This window comes from Coturnix japonica, chromosome 3 (assembly GCF_001577835.2).
Source record: "Coturnix japonica isolate 7356 chromosome 3, Coturnix japonica 2.1, whole genome shotgun sequence".
NCBI lineage: Eukaryota > Metazoa > Chordata > Aves > Galliformes > Phasianidae > Coturnix > Coturnix japonica.
This window is the reverse complement of record NC_029518.1, coordinates 79,168,126-79,192,010: the sequence shown is the minus strand read 5'-3', so window position 1 is coordinate 79,192,010 and position 23,885 is coordinate 79,168,126. Positions and strand designations below refer to the sequence as shown.

At 41.4% G+C, this 23,885-nt stretch overlaps 1 protein-coding gene across 2 annotated transcripts; it reads right to left on the bottom strand.

Moving 5' to 3' along the window:
• Nucleotides 1-567: 567 nt before the first annotated feature.
• Nucleotides 568-14,957, bottom strand: RAB23 (RAB23, member RAS oncogene family). Of its 2 annotated transcripts, none has more exons than XM_015859211.2 (7): nt 14,437-14,456; nt 13,566-13,767; nt 13,052-13,137; nt 8,670-8,826; nt 6,432-6,514; nt 5,700-5,792; nt 568-4,817 (listed from the first exon to the last, which is right to left on the bottom strand). In XM_015859211.2, the coding sequence occupies exons 2-7, from the start codon at nt 13,718-13,720 to the stop codon at nt 4,678-4,680; spliced, it is 714 nt and encodes a 237-aa protein (XP_015714697.1). In that variant the 5' UTR covers nt 13,721-13,767; nt 14,437-14,456; the 3' UTR covers nt 568-4,677. The 2 variants fall into 2 exon arrangements, with proteins under 2 accessions (XP_015714697.1, XP_015714694.1); XM_015859208.2 differs by lacking the exon at nt 14,437-14,456 and adding an exon at nt 14,844-14,957 and having other exon boundaries at nt 738-4,817.
• Nucleotides 14,958-23,885: the final 8,928 nt, after the last annotated feature.

The following is a 23,885-nucleotide window of genomic DNA, read 5'->3' as shown; positions in this document are numbered from 1 at the left end:
CTCAGCACAAATAGGTGAGTTTTCTCACATGAAAAGTTTCTGCTTCCCTCAAACACTGCTAAGTAATTCTTATCCGGGTATTATGCAAATAGATGGTTTCTCTGCGTGCTACATTGCATGCAAGAGGAAGCAGCGCTGTATTACTTTTCAGACTCCTGGGATACCTGGAAGGTAAGAGGCAGACACAGATGCCACAAGTTCTACTTTACTTTAGATGAAATTAAGCATGAAAATCAACACACTGGTTACCTCTGTTTGCGTTCAGAAAATGCATCAGACCTATTAATACGTTGCTAATTTAAGCTCTGTCACTATGTCAGCCAGATCAATTATGAAAACTAAAAAGACCTCGGGGAGCAGAAGAGAATCCATATTTTCTGTTGGAGTTCTGTGGTGAAGAAAAAAGGGGCGGGAGCTCAGCAAACGCGTCTCAATTAGCTGGGGATGCCCACACTGTTCTGAGGAGGCGGGAGGGTGCCTGTGCCGCATGGATCCCAGCTGCTGGCAGCGTACAAGCCAGAGTTCGGCACAGGTTGCTGGGCAGACTCTGGTTGCACAACTAAAGGGTTGTGACAATTTCATGCTATTTAATACGCTGACACTTTAATATGACCACAAAAACACTGAGCGGTACTCAGAGAAACACAGTAAAGGCACACGATGCAACAACCGGTGTCACTTACGGGAGCAGCAGAATTAAGCTGTAGGAATTGTACAGGAACAGTGTGCACAGAATATTCATTTTTAAACATTTATTTTACCACTTGTGAGTTTACTGTAAGATACGATGAGTTCTTTGTAAAAATAGAATACATTTACTTGAAGTTTGTGAAGGTGATAAACGCAGTTATGTCCCTGTCTGCTTTAACCACTTAAAGCACGTGAACTTGCCAGTAAGATTCAGTCATGTATTAGTACTTTCTTTGGTCAGATACTACTTCAGCATAAAAAAAGATATACTCAATGGTTACTTCCTACCGCAGGTGTGGTGGTTTTGATGAAGTTAAGCTTCTTAGACCACTCTTGCTCTCTGTGTTGCATGCAGTTTGATTTCAGGAGCTACAGCCTTAGCCAGAGGCTTGAGATTAGATTTAGGGACTTAAGTACCAGGCAGCAGGTTTGTTCACCTGATATAGGACTGAATTCCTGCAAGAGGGTCTGGCAGTGCAAGTAATTAATTCTGTTACTCATTAACTGGTAGCTACCAGCTTGTTCACTGGCATTGTGCATGTACCCAGGTATAACCTCAGAGCCATACTGCGTGTTCAGCCACTCAAATCCCTTTAGAATAACGCACATCTACAGAACTGATGCAAATAAAAACATCAGATGTGCCCAACATTGAAAAAATAGACTGATTTTACCGAAGTATAAGGAAATTAATCAGGAAATTTGACAGTAATTTGGACGTTTTTTATCACAAAGGGTAAATGTCACCTTAAGTAATGGTGAAAACAAAAGAACTCCAGAATTGTCTGTCTCTTTAAGTCAACCACACACATAAGCCCAAGAATCTTAATGCACCCAGTCTTACAACTCTGAGATTGTTGTTTCCAGCTGGAAATACATCCCTGGCACTGCTACTGTGCACCCAGGGAGAGCAGCCATTCACTGAATGGATACCACGTGGGAGCAGCAGATGCTTTAGTGTTGGGCCCTTTAATGAATGCTTACTTCACTGAAGTTTTCTACCCACGTTAGCTTTATCAGCTAAAAGCAAACAATTTTGTCAAGAGCTAAATAAAATATCCAGTGAGCTACTCACGAGATGTCAGTCACAGGAGTTATTGTAATCAGTAATTTGTCATCAGTAACAGGAGCGCAATTAGCTCAGGTTCTCAGAACAAAACTTGGACTCGTGATTGGCATGTGTGCACAGAGCACTGAATGCAGTAGCAGGTATCACACTTGGTCGTGTTCTCTTCCACCTCGTAGGCACAGAGAGGTGCCTAAAACATGGGGTTTTCACGAGAGCCCTGAGCGGAGAAGGGGGCAGTGTTTGTGACTGAAATTATTCACACGTGACAATGTGAATGCTGGAAGCGTAGGCACGTCTCCTCATTTAGAAGTCAAACAGCTCTCCTGCTGAGCAGTGACATGGATACCTATGGACGCCTGTCATATGCAAGGCCTCTGGTTCACATCTGTGCACTGAAAATACCAGCATCAAAAGTACAGAAAAAAAATGCTAATTTGGACAGTCTCCACCTCAGCCATATTGGGAATTGAGCACTGCAAATCGCAACACAGAAAGAGCCACTTTAGCTTATGAGGGGAGTGAAATTAAAACTCACTGTTGCCCAACACTTCAAATATATATTCCTAGATTCAAGCATGTGTGTACTAAATTTCAGTGTATCCTAAATTGAGCAAGTCTCTCATCTATGAAAATTTCCATTGAGTTTCCACTCCTTAAAATAGCAGTTTTATAGCAAAGGACCTTCAATACAAATGGCTTATGTACTCATACAACATCTGATGAATGATATGTCATAGTACAGATGGTCATTATACACAAAGGTTTTTCAGTACTCTACAAAGTCAAACAAGGCGAGAAAAATGCTCCAGACACGTTGTGGGTTCGTGTGCTTTTTCGGGAAAAAAAACAAATATAAAGGTTAAACTATCAAACACGCAATGAAATGTAAAAGTTTCCATATTGAAAACAGTTGTCAGCATTCTTAATACGTACCTATCCTACATTCTGAAGTTGTAAGACGGCCCCATTATGTACAATCATAAGTCTTTTTGTTTCCATTTCGTGAGTACCTTACTTAAAACGTTATGACAAGTAGGACTTGACTCCATTTACACATACATACAGTGATTAAATGCACTTGTTAAAAATGAAGGCATCTATCCAAGAGAGAATACAGGAAACATTACGGCGAAGAACACATTCTGCTGCAACAGCAAAGGGACCGAGCGCCTACAGGACCGCCTTCCTGCCAGCAACTGGAGATGCTGTGACAGCGTGCCAGAGACACAAAGGTACGTGGTAGAAAGTCTAATAGAGTAAACATCAAATACAGCGTTCAGAGATCTATAGTGTTTGTGCATAACTTGCCACCCACTTCTTTCCCTGCAGACAGTGGGACAAGAGTACATTGCAGTTCTCACACTCATTGACAAAGAAATAAAATAAGTCCAGCTTCCTATACGAATTCACACAGTGAAAAGTCCTTCCTCCAAAAATATACAGGATCAGTCGAGTCATTCTCACTCTCATACACTGTTTAAAAAACTATTAAAATTCTGATTTTTTTTCCAAGCAGCATATTTTGCATTTGTCACTGGCAGGTTTGATATAGAAACCCTAGAAAGTTAAAATTATATAATACAATACAAAACCATGTAAACAAAATGGGTATTTCTAAAAGGCATGCATGCTCCCGTAGAGGATTAAAAAGTGTTTGTTTTTGGTAAATAAGAGATATCTTGCTTAGCATTTTTAAAAGCACCGTAGTGATTTAGGAACCTAAACCCAAATATCTTTAATTTAGATTTGGGCTCCCAAAATGTCTAAATCAGTCCTATGAACTTATGTACTTTGAAATTTCTTTTTGCCATGTCTCCAATCTTGCAGAATTAGATTCTCTGTAAGTAGCAGCAACAACGTTAAGGAATGTCTCATTACTGTCAATCGGTTATTAGCTGCATGTTTGGGATCCTCTGTAACCTACTTTGCAGGACCTATGAGAAGTTTCTCCCAAGAAGAGAAGCATTTTGTGACACCTTGCAAGTTCCTTTTTTGTGGATGATACAGGATACAGCAATCGCACCTGGGCAGGAATATGACTGTATGTTCCATCTGGATATCTATTAGTGTCAAGCACTTATCTGGTCAACCTCTTAAGACTGAGGAAAAACAAACTTACACAAACATCTGCAATGCAGCATTAGGTAAAAAAGAAGGAGCATTTTTGGCACTGTTTGTATTTACATCTAAGCGCTCAGGCCCAAGTATAGAGAGTTCAACACACACAGCAGCAGTTGGGAAAGCCTCATCTGAAAGGTAATGTTTTAAAAGGAAAAAATCTTGTGAAATGCTATTTCATAGTCAGTAGCTGACCTCCATGTGTTGAATACACCTGAATTTAGCCGAAGTGTTCATGCCCAACATCTACATACATACCTCCACAAACATATATATACGACGTGAGTATATTGCACTGACAGAACCACCAGAATCTATGCTAACAGAGAAAGGCATAAAACATGATGTCTTCCCTTTGCTCTTCCGCTGTCTTCTTAGTGTCCTGGCTCACCAATGCTAACACTGCCTTTGAAATGTAGTTACGAGGTTGCTACTTTACCTTGGGCCGTAACGTTATGGTCTGTACCTACGTGTGCATCTTATCTTTGCGTTAAATGTGCTTCTCAATTCTGCAAAACCCAGTTCATAGCTCTATAAATAATGCCTTCAAAATGGAGAAGTTTGCTTAATAATTGTTGAAAAGTGCACAGGGCAGCCACAGTTCTGCGTTTTGCCACCAGGTGTCTCACTCTACACACCAACAAACACCGCATCAGCAATTTTAGATACATCCACCAAGCAAGGATCCCATAGGCACAAGATTTGCTAAAGCACTGGTAAAATACCTCTAAAGCTTTACTCTGTATTCAATTGCACAACTTCATCCAATTCACGGTTGCTCTTTTCCCTCCCAAAGCAGCCTAAGGTATGCTGCAATTGCTAAAAAGACTTCTGCTTTTCTTGGTTCTCTGTTTGTTTGGTCTGAGGTTGATGACATCTCCACCGTTAAGAGTGTTGGAATTCTGGTTGGGGTGACTTCCAATGGCTGTATTGAAAACACCTACAGAAAGTTGAAGGCAAAAAGAGCATTTGTATTTCTTCCCTCCCTGCAGTGTAATCCATTAACACCTATGCTGCAGCAGTTACGAACTCATAGTACTTCTCCTCAGAGGCATCTCCAAACCAAAACAAGGAAAAAAAAAAAGCCCAAAACATTTACCTGTTTTTCTGGTCAATTTTGCAACTAAGTTTGAAGTAGAGCCAAGTGGTATGACTAGGCAGGCAGTATTTAAAGCTAGTATATAACACCTGTGTAATTGAAGGGGAAGCACATGCACTCATCCAAGTATGCTACTAATTGTGCAGCAACAAAATTATGCTTAGCTGAGTAATACAGAGAAACACAGACATTTTAAAGTTAGAAACTGCTAAAGGTATGGAAAAAAGACTGAATAAAAATGAAGTGATTCAAAGAAAATAAATGAACAAACTCAGGAAGGCTTTGTTGAAGGGCTACAAAAGTTTGGTGCTGTTCTACTCAAGACAAAGCTTACAAAGACCTTTTTATTATGTGCCAGATTCTTTCATAGTGAGTCTCTCGCATCTGCACCAAAATGAGTAACACCAACACTAATTGCATAAAGGAAACCCAGCAGGCAGCCCTTCTCAAATCCTTAGACAACATTTAAAAGAATTTAATACAAGGACAGTAGCCAAACATTAGCTAGAAACTTCGCTCCAGCTATTTGGCAATCTTGTAACTGTACAGCACAAAGTTATCTTACAAACAGAAAGGACATATTAAAACCGGACGGTAATTATCAGACCCCAGCCACTGTGTAATTCCTTACGGCAACAGATGAGACCACAAATTTTGATGGCATAAAACACTGTCTTCTTTTTTGCGTTTGTGTGCATGTGTGATTTACCACAGTATACATACCAATCTTGTTGCTGCTTGTATGTACTAGTTCTGGTTCTTCAGCTGTTTGCTGCTTGAGCCTCTGAAGATATTTATCAGCCAAATACTTAAAAACTGGAATGGTAGAAAAAAGGTACTTCAGGGTCCACTTAAAAACAATACCTGGATCAATAATACCATCCTCATATCAACTCTTGCTTGGTGACAAAAGCCGGTTTCACACTCCATGTTTAACACAATCTGATGATTCTTCCTTGGCAGGTGCATGTACCTGACCAGGACCCAAACGAGTCAATATCAACCCAGACTTAAATGCATTAAAAAGCAAGACTTGGGAATTACTAAGGTACCATCAGTAGACAAAAGACCGCAGCAGATTCTAATTTTAGTGTACCTTATTTTAATATAACTGAACTATGAAATACAAATTACTTCTTAACTATTAGAGATCATAAATTAATCTGTTCAGCAATTAGTATGTTGCAATGTCTGAACTTCCATGTATACACTTCTAAAAGCCCACCATTTGGTGATGGTCAGTAGGGCCAGGAAGCCCAAAAAACATCAGCACTTTTAAATACTGAAGCTCTTCATCATTCACAGAAGAGAAAGGAAAGATGTACACAAAGAAACAGGCATATCATAGTGGTATCAAACAACTGAAGGCATAAGAAGGGTTACCAACAGCACGCAAAAGCAACAAAGAGATACAGTGAAGGACAGGACAGACACCGCCTCTGTTGTGTCTCCTACCTTCAGTTACGTTGAGGTCCTCCTTCACAGATGCTCGGTAGAACCTTAACTTTAGCTTTTTTGCCAGTGCTTCTGCCTCTTCACTGCACAACAGAAAACGACTTCATAAATACTAATGTCTGTCATTTGGCATTGTAAGTATTAATTTCTATCACTTGTTCTTACAGACGAGACACTTTGTGTCAGAGCGAGCGTGGTAACTTAGTAAGCTAAGAAGCTCAGACAGTCAAAAAACAACTGATTCTATATTTCTTTGTGGTACTTTACATGCAGTATTGTAAGAAGCAAAAACAATTGCGTGTCAGTGCTCATTGACTTCATTAATTAAAATTCCCAAGTGTCCTAAGAGATCAGTCAGTGAAATCAAAAGGAAAGAGGCTGTAATTAACAAAACACTACAACAGACGAATTACTATCGAAAAGTCAAGATAACCAAAAAGTGCTTCTTAAAGTTTTTAAATAAAGCATAATAATTATTTGTTTCCTGTGAAGGGAAAGGCAATTTGTGCTAAATTTAAAGGGAAAGGTGAGGAAACACGAGAACTTCACTAAGGGAAATCAAGTCATCAGAAAGATGGAGTTACTGAGGCAAAGGGTGCGTTGGGAGAACAAAGCCTGAGCGATGTACCATAAATACAGGAGGAGTTAAAATGTACTTTTGCTTTTCGTTTGAGAAGTCCTCAGTATTCTTTGCAGAAGGAGTAGAAGCTGATTTACATCATCAGTGAGAGGGAACAGATGAAAGAAAGCCAGCGTAGGAAATGATAAAAAGAATTACTGTACACCTCGCAGCAAGATGGCAGAAATAAAGTGGAGAATGATGAATCATGCTGTGTTTTCCAAAGGATATTATACTGTGACAAACAGAAGTTAGCATTTGTTTAAGCTGATTTTATGGCAGTAATGAAACTGAACATATATACAAAGGCAGAATGAACTGACAGTAAAATCTGTGAAGCAACAGAGAGCTTGAGAATATTAAAAGATATGGATTTCTATGGTTAAAACATCTGATAAAGATGAGCAATAAAACCAAACTTAAGGAAAGCAGAGCTAAGAATGTTAAGATACTTAATCAAACAGCCTGTTTCAAACCTCTTCACTGCTTTAGCAGGCCTTCACTAATCAAACTGCACAATGCATGGCAGTTCAGCAGTAGAAGTAAGCGTTAACAGGAGAGGAATTTAACAGCCTTATGATTTTTGATTAGAAGAAAAATTACCGTATCATGGCTTTTGATCCATTTTTCAGGTTGATATTTCAGAAGAAGGAATGAAGCTAAGAGAATCATAGAATCACAAGGTTGGAAAGGACCTATGAGATCATCTAGTCCAACTGCCCTCCCATCACCATACCTACAGAAATACCCCTAAACCAGATCTTGTAGCTCCTCATCCGGATGAACGCTGCCAGGGATGGTGACTCCACCACCTCCCTGGGCAGCCATTCCAGTGCCTGTCCACTCTCTAAGAGAAAAAGTTCCTTCTTATGTCCAGTCTAAACCTCATCTGATACAACTTGTGGCCATTTCCTCGGGTCCTGTTTGTTGCCTGGCAGAAGAGGCCAAGCCCCTCCTCATCACAGCCTCCCTTCAGGAAGTTGTAGAGTGCAATGAGGTCTCCCCTGAGCCTCCTCTTCTCCAGGCTAAACAATCGCAGCTCTCTGAGCTGCTCCCCACAAGGCCTGTGCTCCAGACCCCTCACAAGTTTTGTTGCCCTTCTCTGGACACGTTCCAGGGCCTCAATGTCTTTCTTGTAGTGAGGAGCCCAAAACTGAACACAGTACTCGAGATGCGGCCTCACCAGTTCTGAGTACAGGGAGATGATCACCTCTCTGCTCCTGCTGCCCACTCTATTTCTTATACAGGCCAGGATGCTGTTGGCCTTCTTGGCCACCTGGGTACACTGTCGGCTCACATTCAGCCGAGCATCAACCAACACCCCCAGGTCCCTACCTGGGCAAACTTCTGCCCAAGTAACTGCACTCCTGCCGGAATACCAGGCACCTGTGCTTCCAGGGCATGTCTGGATGCAGGGCTTGGGTTTGATCATCTACAGATCTGAAGTCTTCACCAGGAACCCTGCCCACGGCAGGGGGTTGAAACTAGATGATCGTTATGGTCCTTTTCAACCCAAGCCACTCTATGATTAATTTTATGAACTCCCACAGACCTTTCTTAAGCATCTGTATAGAGGGGTAATACATTGTTCCTTAAAAGCAGTAAGATAAAAATCTTACTTCTTTATACAAGAGTCATCCAGAAGATCAATCTTATTCTGCACAAGAACTGTGGGAATGTCTCCAACTTCGGTCATCACTTTTTCCTTCCAGGTAGGGATTGCTTTGAAGGACTCTCTGTCAGTTGTAGAAAACACAAGAACACAAGCCTGGGCTCCTAAAATACACAGATTGATTATAAATCCATAAAAAACAACAAACAAACATGAAAACAAAATCATATTAAATGTATGTGAAGTAAGAGAGGTTTCTCTGTTCCTCCTCTAGAAGTCCACTTTTGCCACCAGCTTGCAAGGAGCCAATGGTTAGGAAACTCCCCAGATGAAAGACACTGAGCTGCCATGTTATTTCAATCACAATGCCTGTACTTCACAAGGGCTGAGTCTGCTGCCCTTCAAACCGTTTCCAACAAGATGCACGTGTGTGGGGGAAGGAAGAGGGTTTTGGAATAGATTGGAAAAGAGAAATTTGCTTACTGCTCACTTCTTCAGATGGCTTAAATGGGGGCCAAAAAAAGAACTATTATTCACTCTTCAATGTCTGTAAGTGCAGTTCATGCTATTCTTTATGCTACAGTAATGTGGACTTTGAAAATGAGAGAACCTGAAATAACCCCAACTTGTCTATCTTTAGGGAAGTTTTCCTATATTCTTTAAACACTCGCATGTCTTTAAGACCCTCCTGACTTTGTTTTATACAGAATAAAAACTATGCTCAGAATTCCAAATTAGGCTCTACTAGCAAACAGCAGCAATGCAGTCTTTCATATTCCTCTCCTTCTCATTACTTCTATTTTAAAATTCAGCTTGTTTTCCCTGGTGTTCACACCATATTCTAACCTGATGCACTTCCAGTGAAAATCCTGTGAGGTATCTGCAAATTATATTTCCTTCCAAGGCTGGTTACTTTGCATCTGTCAGCACTGAATTTACCCATCATCTCACCATCAAGATTAATCAAGCCTCTCAAGCTCTTAGAGCTGCTGGAGATAGGAACGTTTAAAGGGCTCTCACCACCTACAAGCATCACCTTGCTCAGATTTAAGACTAAGAAATCCCCTGCAGAATTTCCACTCCAGCTCTCTCTCCGCTCATTCCTTCTGAATAGTACAACACAGGAATAACTTGGCAATAAAGGTTAGAGAAGTCCTAGTATGTTTGTAAGTAAAAAGAAGGTGGCATACAACATATTTCTTTACTCAATTTATATGTATTGCTTCTACAGCATAGTGGACAGAGACAGTAAAAATAACAGTCAGCTCAGCCATACTGCTTTTCAAAAAGGATCATACAGTGGTCTCTAACTAGGAGTCAAAGTGAGATGCTTTTGAGGCCTTCCAGACTCTGGTATTTGAAGGATTCTACCAGAAAGTTACGTCAACAAAGTGTCTTTCATAATCAAGAAGTACACGCGAGTGTCAACAATGACAAATTATACACATTCGTGTAACCGGGTACTTCCAAACTTCTGCTGGAGGTTTTGATCACCGGCTTGTAAGGAACATCAGAATTCACTAATCCAGTAATCCCCAAAAGTACTGAGACTCAAAAAGTTAATATGGCTTCAGATGTCAGAAAAAAGTGCTGCAGGACAGAGACCTTACTAGGTCCATTCTTTTCACAGAATCACAGAATGGCCCAGGTTGGAAGAGACCTCAAGGATCATGAAGTTCCAATCCCCCACCACAGGCAGGGCCACCAACCTCCCCATTTAATACTAGACCAGGCTGCCCAGGGCTCCATCCAACCTGGCCTTGAACACCTCCAGGGATGGGGCATCCACAATCTCTCTGGGCAGCCTGTTCCAGCTCCTCACCACTCTCATAGTAAAGAACTTAAATTGTAACTCTTCATCTTCCAGGAATACTGATAAATACTCAATATTTTATCGAGTTTCTTAAATAAATTTAAGAAACTACAATATCAGCGTAGGAGCTCTAAAAAAAACAACAACAGAAACGAATAAAAAACAGGACTTAGGCATATAAACACCATTCTATATTTAGTAAATGGCAGCATTTAAGAGGGTCAATAACATCAGTATCTCTCTGACCCACTCCAGATGGAATCCTACACCACTTGACAGATTGCATACAACAACAAACACCAGTAGCAAAAGCAGAGAATAACATCAGATAGAAACACAACAGCTGAAACCAGCAGATCTTCTGCGAATATTTAATATAAAAGTTCTTTTGGAAGAAAAAGGACACTGGATTTTTTTGTGTGCGCGACTACTGCTTTGATAATCCCCACTTCATTAATAAAGCAGGTTCCATCTGGCTGCAGTCACTGACAAGACAGCCATAGTTTGACTAATCCAGAAAAAATTCAGCATCCCTACTTGATGCAGGTAGAACGAAAACCTGACAGCTGAGGAGGCCTTGAAGATCCTCAGCAAACTGCACCATCCACAAGACTTTATACCTGGCACCTATTCATTTCACTCTTCTGTTCTTGCCCTTACTTATAAGCAGCTGAATAGCAGACTAATGAGTGAGATGCATCCCTTCTTTTAGAAACCTAACAAGTGTCTGCTCAAGACAGCAGTGGTAGCGTTTGGAGAGTATGCAAGCACTAAGAAGTCATCAATACTACCTTGAAAGATCTGTAACATGAACACAAAGCATGGAGCTGCTAACGACAGCCACTTGTGCATTTGCTTAGCATATAAATGAAGCACCAAGCTGCTGAGAGAATGTGTGGCTCACACAGGATGCAAAAAAACATAACTTGTGAGAAGATGCACGAATATAGCACAGAATAGGAAATATATATATATACACAAAGCTTCCTTCCACTCTTTGAATTTAGGTTTTTGGACAGTTTGAGTCCTGGCATGGTATGATCATAGGCATGCAGCAGTGCTGCACATCATCACCTGGACATGAAAACCACGTGACAGATCTGCTGTCAGCTCTGAATTTATTGCTCTGTAAGGCTGAATGAATTCAGCCCCTGCACAACGGCTCAGAAACAGACTCTGAAGCACTTCTTGTGTTGTCACAGATGAGCACCTGATCCCTGAAGAACTGACAATGCATTACAATGTATGTAACCCTCACTGTAATGACAGCAGTCAGTGGGACAGAGATCTGAGGGAGAAGCAGACCTTGGAGTAACAGCCAACAATTGCTCTACCTCCCTTGGAGGCATCCTCCTCCTCTTATCAGCAACAGAATGCACCAAAACTTACAAAGTAAATTTGGCCTTTTGCTTTATAATACTGTGCTTGCAGACCTAAACAGAAATTGCATGCCAGCCTCTTAAAATCTCCCTTGTCCTTCAAAGTTTAGTGCAGAGTTTAGTGCAGAGATCTAACATCTCTGCAGAGTTAAGATATCCATCACATAATTTACAACGTGTACCCACAGGATGACTACCTTCTGCTCCACAACAGGCTCTTCAGTACAAAAATCTGGAAGGCAAAGTTCTACCTGCACTGTGAGTCATCAGCAGGATATCAAGATCCTCATAGATGATTTTTTAAACCACCCATTTTCACAGAATCACAGAATTTTAGGGGCTGGAAGGGACCTCCAGAGATCATCGAGTCCAACCCCCCTGCCAAAGCAGGCTCCCTACACCATGTCACACAGGTAGGCGTCCAGTCGGGTCTTGAATATCTCCAGAGAAGGAGACTCCACCACCTCCCTGGGCAGCCTGTTCCAGTGATGCTAAGTGTTCCATTTTGATGCTAAGGGAGGAGATGGATACTCCATGCTTCAGCGTGTCACTGCCTGTCATTAGCAGAAAAAGGCTTTGGCTTGAAACAAGTGATAAAGAAGCTAAAAGATAATCAAGTCCTACCTTCTAAAACTCGCATGCTCAACTTGTTAGCAGTAAAATAACTGAATGGTCTATTTTCACAGGAGGATAAAAAGAAACAGGAGTTTCTTTTGCTGAAGAAATGGCAGCCAACAATTAGAACGGAGAGCAAGAAATAGTATTTTTTAAAAAGTGGTTAATCAAAATTACCATGAAATATAAAAAGAAAACTGTAACACCCTAAAACATCAAGGCATAACTATTAGTCACTTATTTGAAAGAAGATTATTGGATCAAAAGTAGGTCATCACATAAAACAAATTAAGCTTGATTTTGAGTTTGTTTTGTTTGAAATATCATGTAAGAGTTTCTGTCCAGACATTTGTCTTGTTCTGGTCTATGCTTTTTTCAAAGGACAATACTGTATGAAGAGGTATTTGATTATGGAGAGGAACTTACATGAAGTGGAAATACATTCACAAACTGAAAAAGGTGAGCAAAACATACTTTGCAAACACAAAGAATTACTGAAATTCCTAATCCAGAAATAGGAAAATATCTTAAAGACATGTTCCAAACCCTACCAACTACCAAAAACAAACATGGTATTTTCACCTCTGTAGTAGGCCTTAGTTATCGCATCGAATTCCTCTTGACCTGCAGTGTCCCATAACATTAGCCTGACATCTTCATCATTAACTCTGAAATAAACGACATGGTTCTGCGATTAATACAAAGCAACCAGCATAGAAGCATTTCCATCTCTACAATAAAAAAAGATTAAAGGTTAATTTTACACAGTAAAACTTAGCACTGATAATGGTTCAACTCCATACTATACTATTGCAACTACATTAGGTGCTCTTTCCTGAGAGCCCCCATTTTATCCTCCGCTTCCTTTTCTTTTCCTCCTCTACACTTCCTTTATGAAGAAAAGTCATGTTTAAATAATAAAAACCCAAAACTTGTAGATAAGTTCATCCAAACGTTTTATCATGAGCACTTTCACTTCAAACAACTAGAGACAGAAAATCTCCACAGAAGTATCTGTCAGTCTCAGGATTACAATGGAACAAAGAAATAGAGGGGAATGTAAAAATGCATAGTATGACACCTGTTTGATACATACTGGATTTGTCTTTCCAGGAAATCCACACCGATAGTTTTCTTGTAGTCTTTGGTAAAAATCCCCTTGCAGTATCGCTGAATCATACTGGACTTCCCAACAGCTCCGTTTCCTACCACTACCACCTTGATGGCCACCTCCATGTCTTCCTCCAACATCTCTGCAGCTCAAGTGACTCTCTGGCTTATTCACAGATCTATCAATCCTGTAAATAAAATAAATGGCGGTGTTCATAAAAATGCTGTGAACAGAAAGCAAGAGGAAGACGATTTCACCTTAGGATTCACAAAGATCATAGAATCACAGAACGGCTTGGGTCTGAAAGGGCCTTAAAGACCATTTAGTTCCAAACTCCCACTGTGGGCAGGGCAGCCCCCCACCAGCTCAGCTGCCCAAGGCCCACCCAGCCTGGCCTCGAGCACCTACAGGGATGGAGCAGCACAGCTCTCTGGGCAGCCTGCATCAAGGCATCATCATCCCCTGAGTAAATTATTCCCTCCTAACATCTAACCTGAAGTTAAGTTCGTTTGAAGCCATTTCCCCTCGTCCCATCGCTATCAGGCCGTGCAAAAACGCTGGTCCGTTCCTGCTAGTAAGCTCTGTCCAAGCACTGTAAGGCTGCAGTGAGCCCTCCCCATAGCTCCCTTCTCCAGCCTGAACCAGCCCAGCTCCCTCAGCCTGACTGCACAGCAGAGCTGCTCCAGCCCTCTCATCACTCCCGTGGCTTCCTCCGGACCCCGCTCCAAAACCTCTTAAAAACAAGAAGCCGCCCTAAAATGCTTCATTTAAAAGGCGTTTAAATCTTCATCTGATTGACACTTGATGCGCGCAGCTCTGCACTCAAGGAGCCCGCCCCACAACCGCAGGACCTCACCTCACACGGCGCTGCGGGACTGCCCTGCTCCCTCCCGTTCCTTTCGCCCGTGCCCACCTGTACATTAACCAGAGACAGCCTCAAAACGCTGAGGTACGCGGGCAAAGGTGACGGTGCAGGCAGGCACATGGGACACAGAGAGGCTTATGTAAACCAGCACTTCTCCATGGGAAGATGGAAACGGGAGCACCATCCCGGCTGCAGCCCGCCAGGCGCTCCCACCCCGCGCCTCTCCCGCCGGGTAACGCTTCCGTACCGCCGCGTTACCTCCCCGCGCTCGGGAAGCGCAGCCACCGCCCACCCAGGGAGCCCGGCTTCCCCCAGGACCTCACGGGCACCCCGAGCTCAAGCTGGGCTCGGCCCTACCCCACTCTCCCCTCCCGTCCAGACCCCACTCTCCCTCTCACCGACCCCTGGCGTGCGGCGGCTCCGCCTCGGAGACGGCGAGGGAGGAAGGGAGGGGAGGAGGGATGGAGGGAGGCGGCGGAGGAAGGGAGGCGAGAGGAAACCGCTCGCTGGGGCCGACCCAACCCGGACGCACATCCCGGCTCCCCCGCCCGGAAACGCCGTCAGGACCGCGGTCCTGTCGGGGAGGTGCCCGCCCGCAGCCCCCGCCCCCGGCTCTGCTCGAGGCGGGCAGCCCCCGCAGGGCTGGGAGTCGCGGCTGTGGTGCAGCCGCAGCTCGCCCAGCTCCGCTCTGCACTGCCTTCCCCTACCCATCTCCTCAGGGGTCTGTCAGCGGCTGCCCTCAGGCTTTCCTCTGTCAGGATATTTATTGCAGGCGGATGGTGTTCTGGGTATCGCCTGGAACTCTCACCGTGTCTGTAAGATATTAGCCCAGGGCCCGCCCAGCCTGGCCATGAGCGCCTCCAGGGATGGGGCACCCACAGCTCTCTGGGCAGCTGTGCCGCTGCCTCACCGCCCTCATAGAACATAACTTACATCTAATCTAAACCTACCCTCCTTAAATTAAAGCCCCCTTGTCCTATTGCTACATACTCTTCTAAGAAGTCTGTTTTACGAAGCTATTGAGTATTCTAAACTGTTAATGTGCATTGTTTTTCAAAACAGAAGTGTTAAATGTTTTGTTCTGTATCTAAACCATGCTCTGGACGTGGACATGAGGCTGTATTTATGTGCTTTTCAGTGCTCAACTTCTGTCTATATATTTGTGGTGATCATTTGTTTCATATTAGAAACAAACCTGGTGCTCACAATTCAAACGTGAATGGAGGTTGGTAAGAAATAAAGTGGGGAAATGTGCAAGATATAAGATAATCTTACTTTGTTACTCGCTGCATACTGGATTCCTGTTTTCAAAGCTTGGTGTAAACAAATGTATATAAACAAACTTTATATAAGGACTGGTAGCAACGGGATGAAGGGAAATGATTTTAAACTGGAAGAAGGTAGATTTAGAGTAGATATTAGGGAGAAATTCTTTACTGTGAGGGTGGTGAGGCACTGGAACAGGTTGCCCAGAGAGGTTGTGGATGCCCCCTCCCTGGAGGCGTTCAAGGCCAGGCTGGATGGGGCTGTAGCAACCTGGTCTTGTGGGAGGTGCTCCTGCCTATAGCAGGGCGTTGGAAGTAGGGAATATTAGAGGTCCCTTCCAACTCAAACCATTCTATGATGCTATGAAATCAAGTATGTTTTAGCTTAATTACAGTCTTAAGATCTGAGGATGTTCCATTTTTTTTCAGCTAGTGTACTACATTAACGCACCATTTTTGTATTGCAGGGCACATCTGGTTGGCTGCGGAAATTGCTCCCAATACCCAGCCAACACTTCTGCTATTTGTGTGTTACCAAACAACACTCAGGTGTTACCAGTTAAAAACTTCCTTGCATATCCAAAGTCGCTTTATCCCTTCCCAAGGCTACGTCTTCATTCCCCAGAGTGAGTCAGTGTTGTGTATACTTGAATAAATAGCTTTTGGATGAGCACATTTTGCAGCTGTACTTCAAAAGAACAGCTAAGTTGTATGCATTGTATTTATTCTGTTTTGTTTGTGCTGGTCCAAGTAGCCTCAGAGTCCATTCCATGCCAGAGCATTTGTGTGCCAAAAGGCCTTGAATTACAGAACCCTCCCATTAACTTTAAGAGTAATGTGCATAATACTAAAGTGATATGTCATAAACAGCTGTGCACGTTGGGATCCAAATCAATGCTTCAGTAGTACATTTGCCGAGGTAAGGAAGCATCCTGCCTTCTGCTTTGTATTCCCCTTTACAGACCTCTGAGAGGTCACGTTGATCCCTTTTTGCTGGACTGTTTCACCAAGGTCACCTATTCAGACAGCTTTTCCTGCATTTCTCCTGTGATTACTGCTTTCCAAGGCAGTTTTTACTCGAGTGTATAATCCATAATAACTTTTTCCAGATGTACTACATTATACTTAACTACAACTAAAGTACTGTCCTTGACTGCAAAGTATATCAGATCAATCTATAAGATAAAAATAATGCCATCCCTCAATAGGGTCATCTGTTGGTTAAATAGCAAGCTTTCCTTGAATATTGGTGTCTGTACTGCCAATGAAAATGTTAAATAATTTTCCACTAAGAATCCTTGGGAAGCCAATTGGAGCCCCTCCAGTTGCTGACTGCTCTGTCACCACAGCTACGTATTGTGATCTCTCAGGGAGCCAATTCAGTGCATCTGCTGTATTCTCTGGTTTTCTGTTTGTTTCCCCCAACAAAATGTACACATTTCAGCCAATGCAATTCTGAAACAAACAGCATCTTCTTTACTTGTGTTATAGCTATCTAGTCCAATTTCTCTGCAGTGACTGGGATTATCACAGCTAGATCAGTTTGCCTGGGGCCTGATCTAGCTTCACCTTGAAAGTCTGAGGAGAGTCTGAAAAGTTGAGGAAGACGCCTTACAAGGGAAATTAGTTTTCGTGTTTGAATCCATGACAATAGGTCCACACAGAAGAAAATATATCTTTCTTTCTTGGCTGTTTGTTATTACCTGTTCAGTCTTCCCGTGGTGCCAGCTGCTGTAAATCCCCATCCAGAAGTGTTACTCTCCAACATTTGATATTTCCTGTGTAAGGGTAGGTAGGTACTGAAGTTATTTGTGATTGTTGTATCTGTCTGTTTGGTTTCAGGTAAATAATCACAATAATTCATAACATAGAGTTATATAGAACATCTGTGCTGTATAAGTAAAGTAGATTTCTGTCCAAGAAATCACAGTGGAGGGGGAAAAAACCCATGACAACATAAGTCACTCCTGAGTATCAGACTGAAGAGTTCTCCTGTTTTCTGTTTCACATTCGTGCATCAATTATTTATATCACGTGGCTGGTTGCAGCTGAGACTGTGTTAGAAGTCTTTGGTATTCGTTTCAGATGCTCATTTGTGTTGCCAGCTTATGCCAAATTTCAGGGAAGCTCTGAAGTATTTTCCACAAATGCCTGTAGGAATCAGTTATATAACTTGCCTCTCAAAGGAAAATATTGCTAAGACACTGATAAAATGGATGTTAACTAAATGTTTCTGTAAAGAGAAGAAAAACATGGATGGTGAGATGTGGTAACCTGGGCTGGTGCTGCAGCTTGCCTTACAGTAGGTTGTCTATAGTACCTGTCAGCACAGGGGTCAACTTTCATTGCAGCTGGCTTTGTATAAATGAGCACAGCTCATGCTTAGCTTCCTAGTGACACCGTGAGTCACCAACCTCCTGCTAAATGAGCAGACCTCTGATGAAACTGTAAGGAAATAATTTGTGAAAATCCACTATTCTCAGACATGTTAGAGTCATTAGGGCTGTAAAAAAAAAACCATCCTTTCATCTACACCAGTTGGGTGATTAAAAGCTTACATTCAGCCAAGTAACACTGTGTGGTTATTTTGCTACCTATGGAATGAAACCATAAAGTCTTTTCAGAACTTTTCCCTACTTAGCCACCTTCCTTCAGGAAGGTAAATGATGTCCTCATAATCAGCATCCATACTTTTAAGGAACTCTTGGAACTGGCGATGATTCAGTCCATTGCGCTTATTGAAATTCACAGCTTTGATGATTTGCGTGACATTATCCTTTCTTTAAAGATTTCATACATGAGTTTTCTTAACGTATACAATGCGGTCATATGAAATCGAGAATGCGATACTGGTGGCATCTGCATCATCTTCTATTAATTTTATAAATCCTCTTTTTATTTATTTTTTTTTAACCAACCATTTTCAGGGCACCATCAGTAGCTATGCCAGATATGTTAACAAAGATTAAAGAAAAATACTTTAATGTAACCTTTATTACTTCATAAAAACCGAGAGATTTAGTTACGTCTTTTAATGGCACCAAAGAAGCCATTTCTTCAGTGATATTATATTCATTATCAATACCTCTAATGAAAATGGCAAGTTGAGCTGTATCTGTAGCATCAGTATCTTGGCCTATTGCCAACACTTGAAATCAGCAGATTTAATCTCCAAAGTTCTTTTGACAGCCTGTGTGTGGTGGGCACAAGAGGTGGTTGGCACTGCCCTGTGCTCTCCCTTCTCATGGTTCCAGCCCACACGGAATACTTGCATACTTACAGTGCAGGAAGTATATTACCAAACACCTTCACATTGCTGGAGACTGTTAAGAAGTGAAACAAATAGACTGCAGGCAAAAGTAAGATAGGATAGTATGTGGTTAGAATCAGAATAACAAAAAGTTTTATAATCAACCCATTTGATGCAAGAACAATTCCACGAAATGGTTCGTTTCTTGAAATGACTTGGAATGGTTCTCATTTGATGTTAAACCTCTGGAATTTCTTTGTCAAGGCAATCCAATCTACCTTCATTTGCAAAGAGTAAATGCCAATATAGCCAGTTTTAAATGGGGAAACTGAATGGAGGGACGTCTTATGAATGTTGCTTATCAAAATTATCCTGTTCTTCCCTCTGTGTGGAGGTGAAAGTCTGATCCAAACAGCTACTCCTTGAAACACTGTAAGCTCGTGCCTTTTAAAACATTGAATATTTCCATTTATAATGACATACTGGCTTTGTGAACTGGTCTTTTCCCTTATTTTTTTACATTAGATGTCTTGTATCACTTCAAACACTGCAGTCATATATCAACTTGTTAAGATTTTGATTTTAATTAATTTCCTTTAAATTCCTTCTGTTATTTAGGCTTTGAACTTGAGTAACATGATACAAATGTGTGGATAAAAAATAATTGACAGTGTATGTATGCACTGGGAAGGGGCTTTGAGAACACTTAATATTACACACCACAAAGACCCAATTCTGGGCACACCCTTTGTTGGTGCTTTACTGCAGCAGGGCTAAAGGAATCTGGTCAGGAAACTCCACCAACACCACAAGGCAGAGATTTGAGAGCTGGAAGAACGCATTAAACATGACTAAATAGAAGACTCACAGATACAGGTATTGTATTTGTGGGAGTGATTCTGAGCTTCCACATTCAGTAAAGCTACATCCAGTTTTCATCATAACACTGCAGAAGACAAACACCCAGGGCTTTGTTTGGTTTCAAGTAGAAGATACTAAGCATGAGTTCTATGTCCCTAAAACAATGTGATTCATCTTTTGTTAGAGTAAGCAGCAAAAATACACTGGTGGTCTTTCACTCTGAGATGTCTGTTTCTTGTATGAACTTGTGATAGTTGTTCTACCTTGAAGGCAGAATAAGCTATGATGATTCATCGCTTGTGTCCTGAGCTGACTGGCTCTAGCTTACCTCACATGAGTCATCCTCTAGTGATCTTCTATTAACTGAGAATTGAATGGTTGTTCTGGCTTGATTCTCTTCAAATTCATAAAGGGGCTCTCTTGAGAGAAGCACTGTGCTGCTCTTAATGACTTTCTTTTACCATACATAAAGGCTCTGGATGATGAAGGTGGTCATTTCTGGATTTTTGTAGATGCAAACTCCTATTCCATTTCATCTGTGATTATGATGCTTTGGTGCCTATTCATCCTCAAAGCACTTAATGTGTGAGGAAAGAGAAGAGCTCTCTCCAGTAACTCTGGAAACCATAGGCCAAATTAAGCCACATAATGTAAGAAAGCATCTTTAAAGATGGTAACGTTCAACATGTCTGAAAAGCGGTAACTAAGTACATAAGAAAGACCTAGATAAGCGAGTGTGCTTTCCAAGGATGGGATGACGGAAATCATCCATTGTATTTGATTGCTACTTCTTAGCCAATCACACTTTGGTCCAGGCTCTGCACCTGCACTATGTTTCTTCCTCTTGGAGTGAGGAAGGAAGGATCCAGAGAACAAGAGTGGAGAAAACGTGAGGTTACAGTGTGTGGCATGGAGCACTGCACAGGGGACAGAAAAGACAGTGATACATAGGAAGACAAATGGCGTGTGTTCTAATCCTGGGGGATTTATTTCTAATCCTTTGCATAGCTCAGGAATTACTCCAGGTCTTTGATACATCAAAGATATCTTTTTTCAACGACCTGTGTGGGTTACTCTCCATTCCCAGCTAAAACAAAGCTATTCAGAAACCCAGCTGTACACCACACAATAGCTTTACACTTATGCTATAAGTGGATCTGAAATTCTAGGAAGAGTTATTAATGTCTGTAATATTGGAGACATATCATCTTGTCAGGTTTGCCATCCTCAACTTCAAGTCTGTTTGTCTACAGTTACAATGGCAGTGACTAAGTCGAAAACTGAGAGGAGAAAGTGGGCGACCGTGTTCAATGAGCTGAAACTGCTTTAGATATCATCACAGCCTGAATGTGTGTATTGCCTCCAAATGTTCTTCCAATCCCAGCTGACTGTCAAAAGTTTTTTTCTATACTAAATAAGATTAGTTAAATAATACCCCCTGGGAGCCAATGCTTTTCTTCTTAATATCCTACCACTGTAAAAGAGTGCAATAAGGAATGATGCTACTTTCCCTCCCAGGGTTTGGTTGTAGGTGTTTCTACAATTATAGCCACAGAGCTCATTATATATCCAACTGCCCTTAGTGCATTTTAATATGTTGATGCCATAGCATCCTTGAGACATGCTGCTATGTATCATGAATTGCTTTTCCAAGAGCATGACTCCAGTGCTCCACTGCAATATTAATAACAATGAGAAGAAAGAAATATAAAGTTCTGCCTTATTCTAATGTTCTTAGCCAAAAACGCACCAGGAATAAATGAAGTCTATTCTGTTCTTAAATAACCAGTTTGAGGCAGTTGAACAGATCTGAGTAACCTAGTTATGGTCAGGCTTGTGCGGAATGCACAGCTGGACTCCAGACACTGACTCATTCTCCAACTACCACTACCCAACTCTTTTTCCAAGAGGTTCTATTCTGCCAATAAATCTTCCAGCTTCCCATAACGTACTGTCAGGCTGAGGTCATGTTAATGTAGACATAAAAAAAAAAGTAAAAGTGTCCACACCCATGAGGAGGAAAATAAGGGAGGAAATTTGGAACTAACTGGCCCCAGTAAAAGAAAAATGAAATGCAAAAGAGCAAACATTTAAAAAGAAAAAAGGAGAACTTACAATTTTAGGACTTCTTTGTGGAGACCACAGTGGAAATATTCTGCATCTTTGTTAACCAGGCTGCCTTCTGTAAATCTCCTGTTTTTCTGCTGCAAAGAGAAGGAGAAAGTGATTGATACTTTAAATAAATAAACCCACCCTTAGTTAAAAGGAACAAGACAACTGTGTTTGGCTTTGTAAGATACTGTAGCTATACTATAAAGAGAAGTATTACATTTTACTGTATGGTAAATCTAATAAGCAGTAGTCTATACCTGCCCCAGTCTTACTGTCATGTGTGGAAAAACGTTGCTCTGAAGGACTGTTTGCAAAGTCTTGCTATAATTCTCAGGTAGGCCTTAGGCCTTTGTCCTCAAGAGGAAGATTTTTGCATTTAATACTACAGGGAACAAACAAAAGGCAGAAACTTTCAAAGAATAATATCAGTAAATCTGTTGGAACGCAGCAAGAAGTTCAATCCTGTTTGAACAAATTTACTCTGAGAGGTCTTTTTATGATGGGGGAGGGGACCATAAAGGACCTCTGTTTCTTTGAGATTTCCAGTCTTTAGAATTGTTGGAAAAGATCTCTGAAATGGTGGTTGTAAATTGCATCAGTGCTAACGTGAAGAGCAGCATCATGGACTATCAGATTGTCACAGGGATCATTGTATTTGTCATGAATTTGTGAGGTGCTCAATACTTGCACATGTATTCCACGCTCAGTGTGTAATTGCACGTCTGTCATTGTTTGTGCCCATGATCAACTGTCTGCATATCAATGAGAGTGCAAAACTATACACACTGAAGCGTGTAACGCTATTCACGTATCTGTATAAGTAGGTTGAAATACTTTCTATAAAGAGAATGCATTCACTTCTGAAAGAATTTGGGATGCTGCATGCTAGGAAAAAAAGCTTCTGCTTTTTGTAATAATGCATCAGTCTCACCTGAAATCTAAGTATAAAATGAATTAATTGAGATTAATTGTGACTCACCCTTGGACTGCTGCTGGATTTGTCACAAAACATGAGGTGTTCAACAGTCACAGAATCAGAATCACAGAATTATCAAGGTTGGAAAAGACCTAGAAGATCGTCTAGTCCAACCATTACCAATACTTCCCAGCTAAATCATATTCCTCAACACCACATCCAAGTGTTTCTTGAACACTCCACCACCTCCCTTGGCAGAGCATTCCAATGCCTGACCACCCTTTCTGAGAAGCAATACTTCCTAATGTCCAGTCTGATTTTGTCTTCATTTTGAAAGCTCAGTACTGTGAATAACTGTGAAGCTGATATTCTTTGTGTCTTTCAACTGTAAGCATGGTGGTCCCTTGTTGTGAATGTATTGCAGGCAGTTTTTACTAATTATTTAAAAGTGATTTATTTGTTTTCTGCAATGGCACCATGCAGTTTTCCAGACAACAATGTGCGTGTTAGATTTCTACATGTTCATGTAGGTAGTCTGAAGAAAGATTGCCAAGATGCTGCTGCCAAGTGTTATTTTGGTTCTGCAGTCTGAAAATAAATCAACAGTTTATCAGCACGCCCTGAGTTTCAAGAAGAGCTGCAGTAGGAACTGATGTCATCGGTGCTGGAGTTTAAGTTCTGAGGCCTGATTCTGTTTCCAGTCAAACCAATGCAGTTTTATGGACTAGTTAGTAGGGAGAGGGGTCTTTATTTGAACACTTCACATTTGGTTTTTGGTAGACTAGTCGGTGTGGCTTCTTGAACACAGTTTCCACAAACCCTCAGCTAAAGGCCATACAATAATAAAACAGAAGTAATATAAAGACAAAGTCCTAAAATCTAAGACAAAGTGATGCAAGTATTTTATTTCCAGTAGGAAGGTGGGTAAAGAATTAGCTGGTATGCTCATTATCTTGATATTGCATGTTTGCCTGCAGCAGCTGCTGATTAATTTGGAATTGTGCTTGCATGAGAAAAATGGGAGTTACCTCTAACT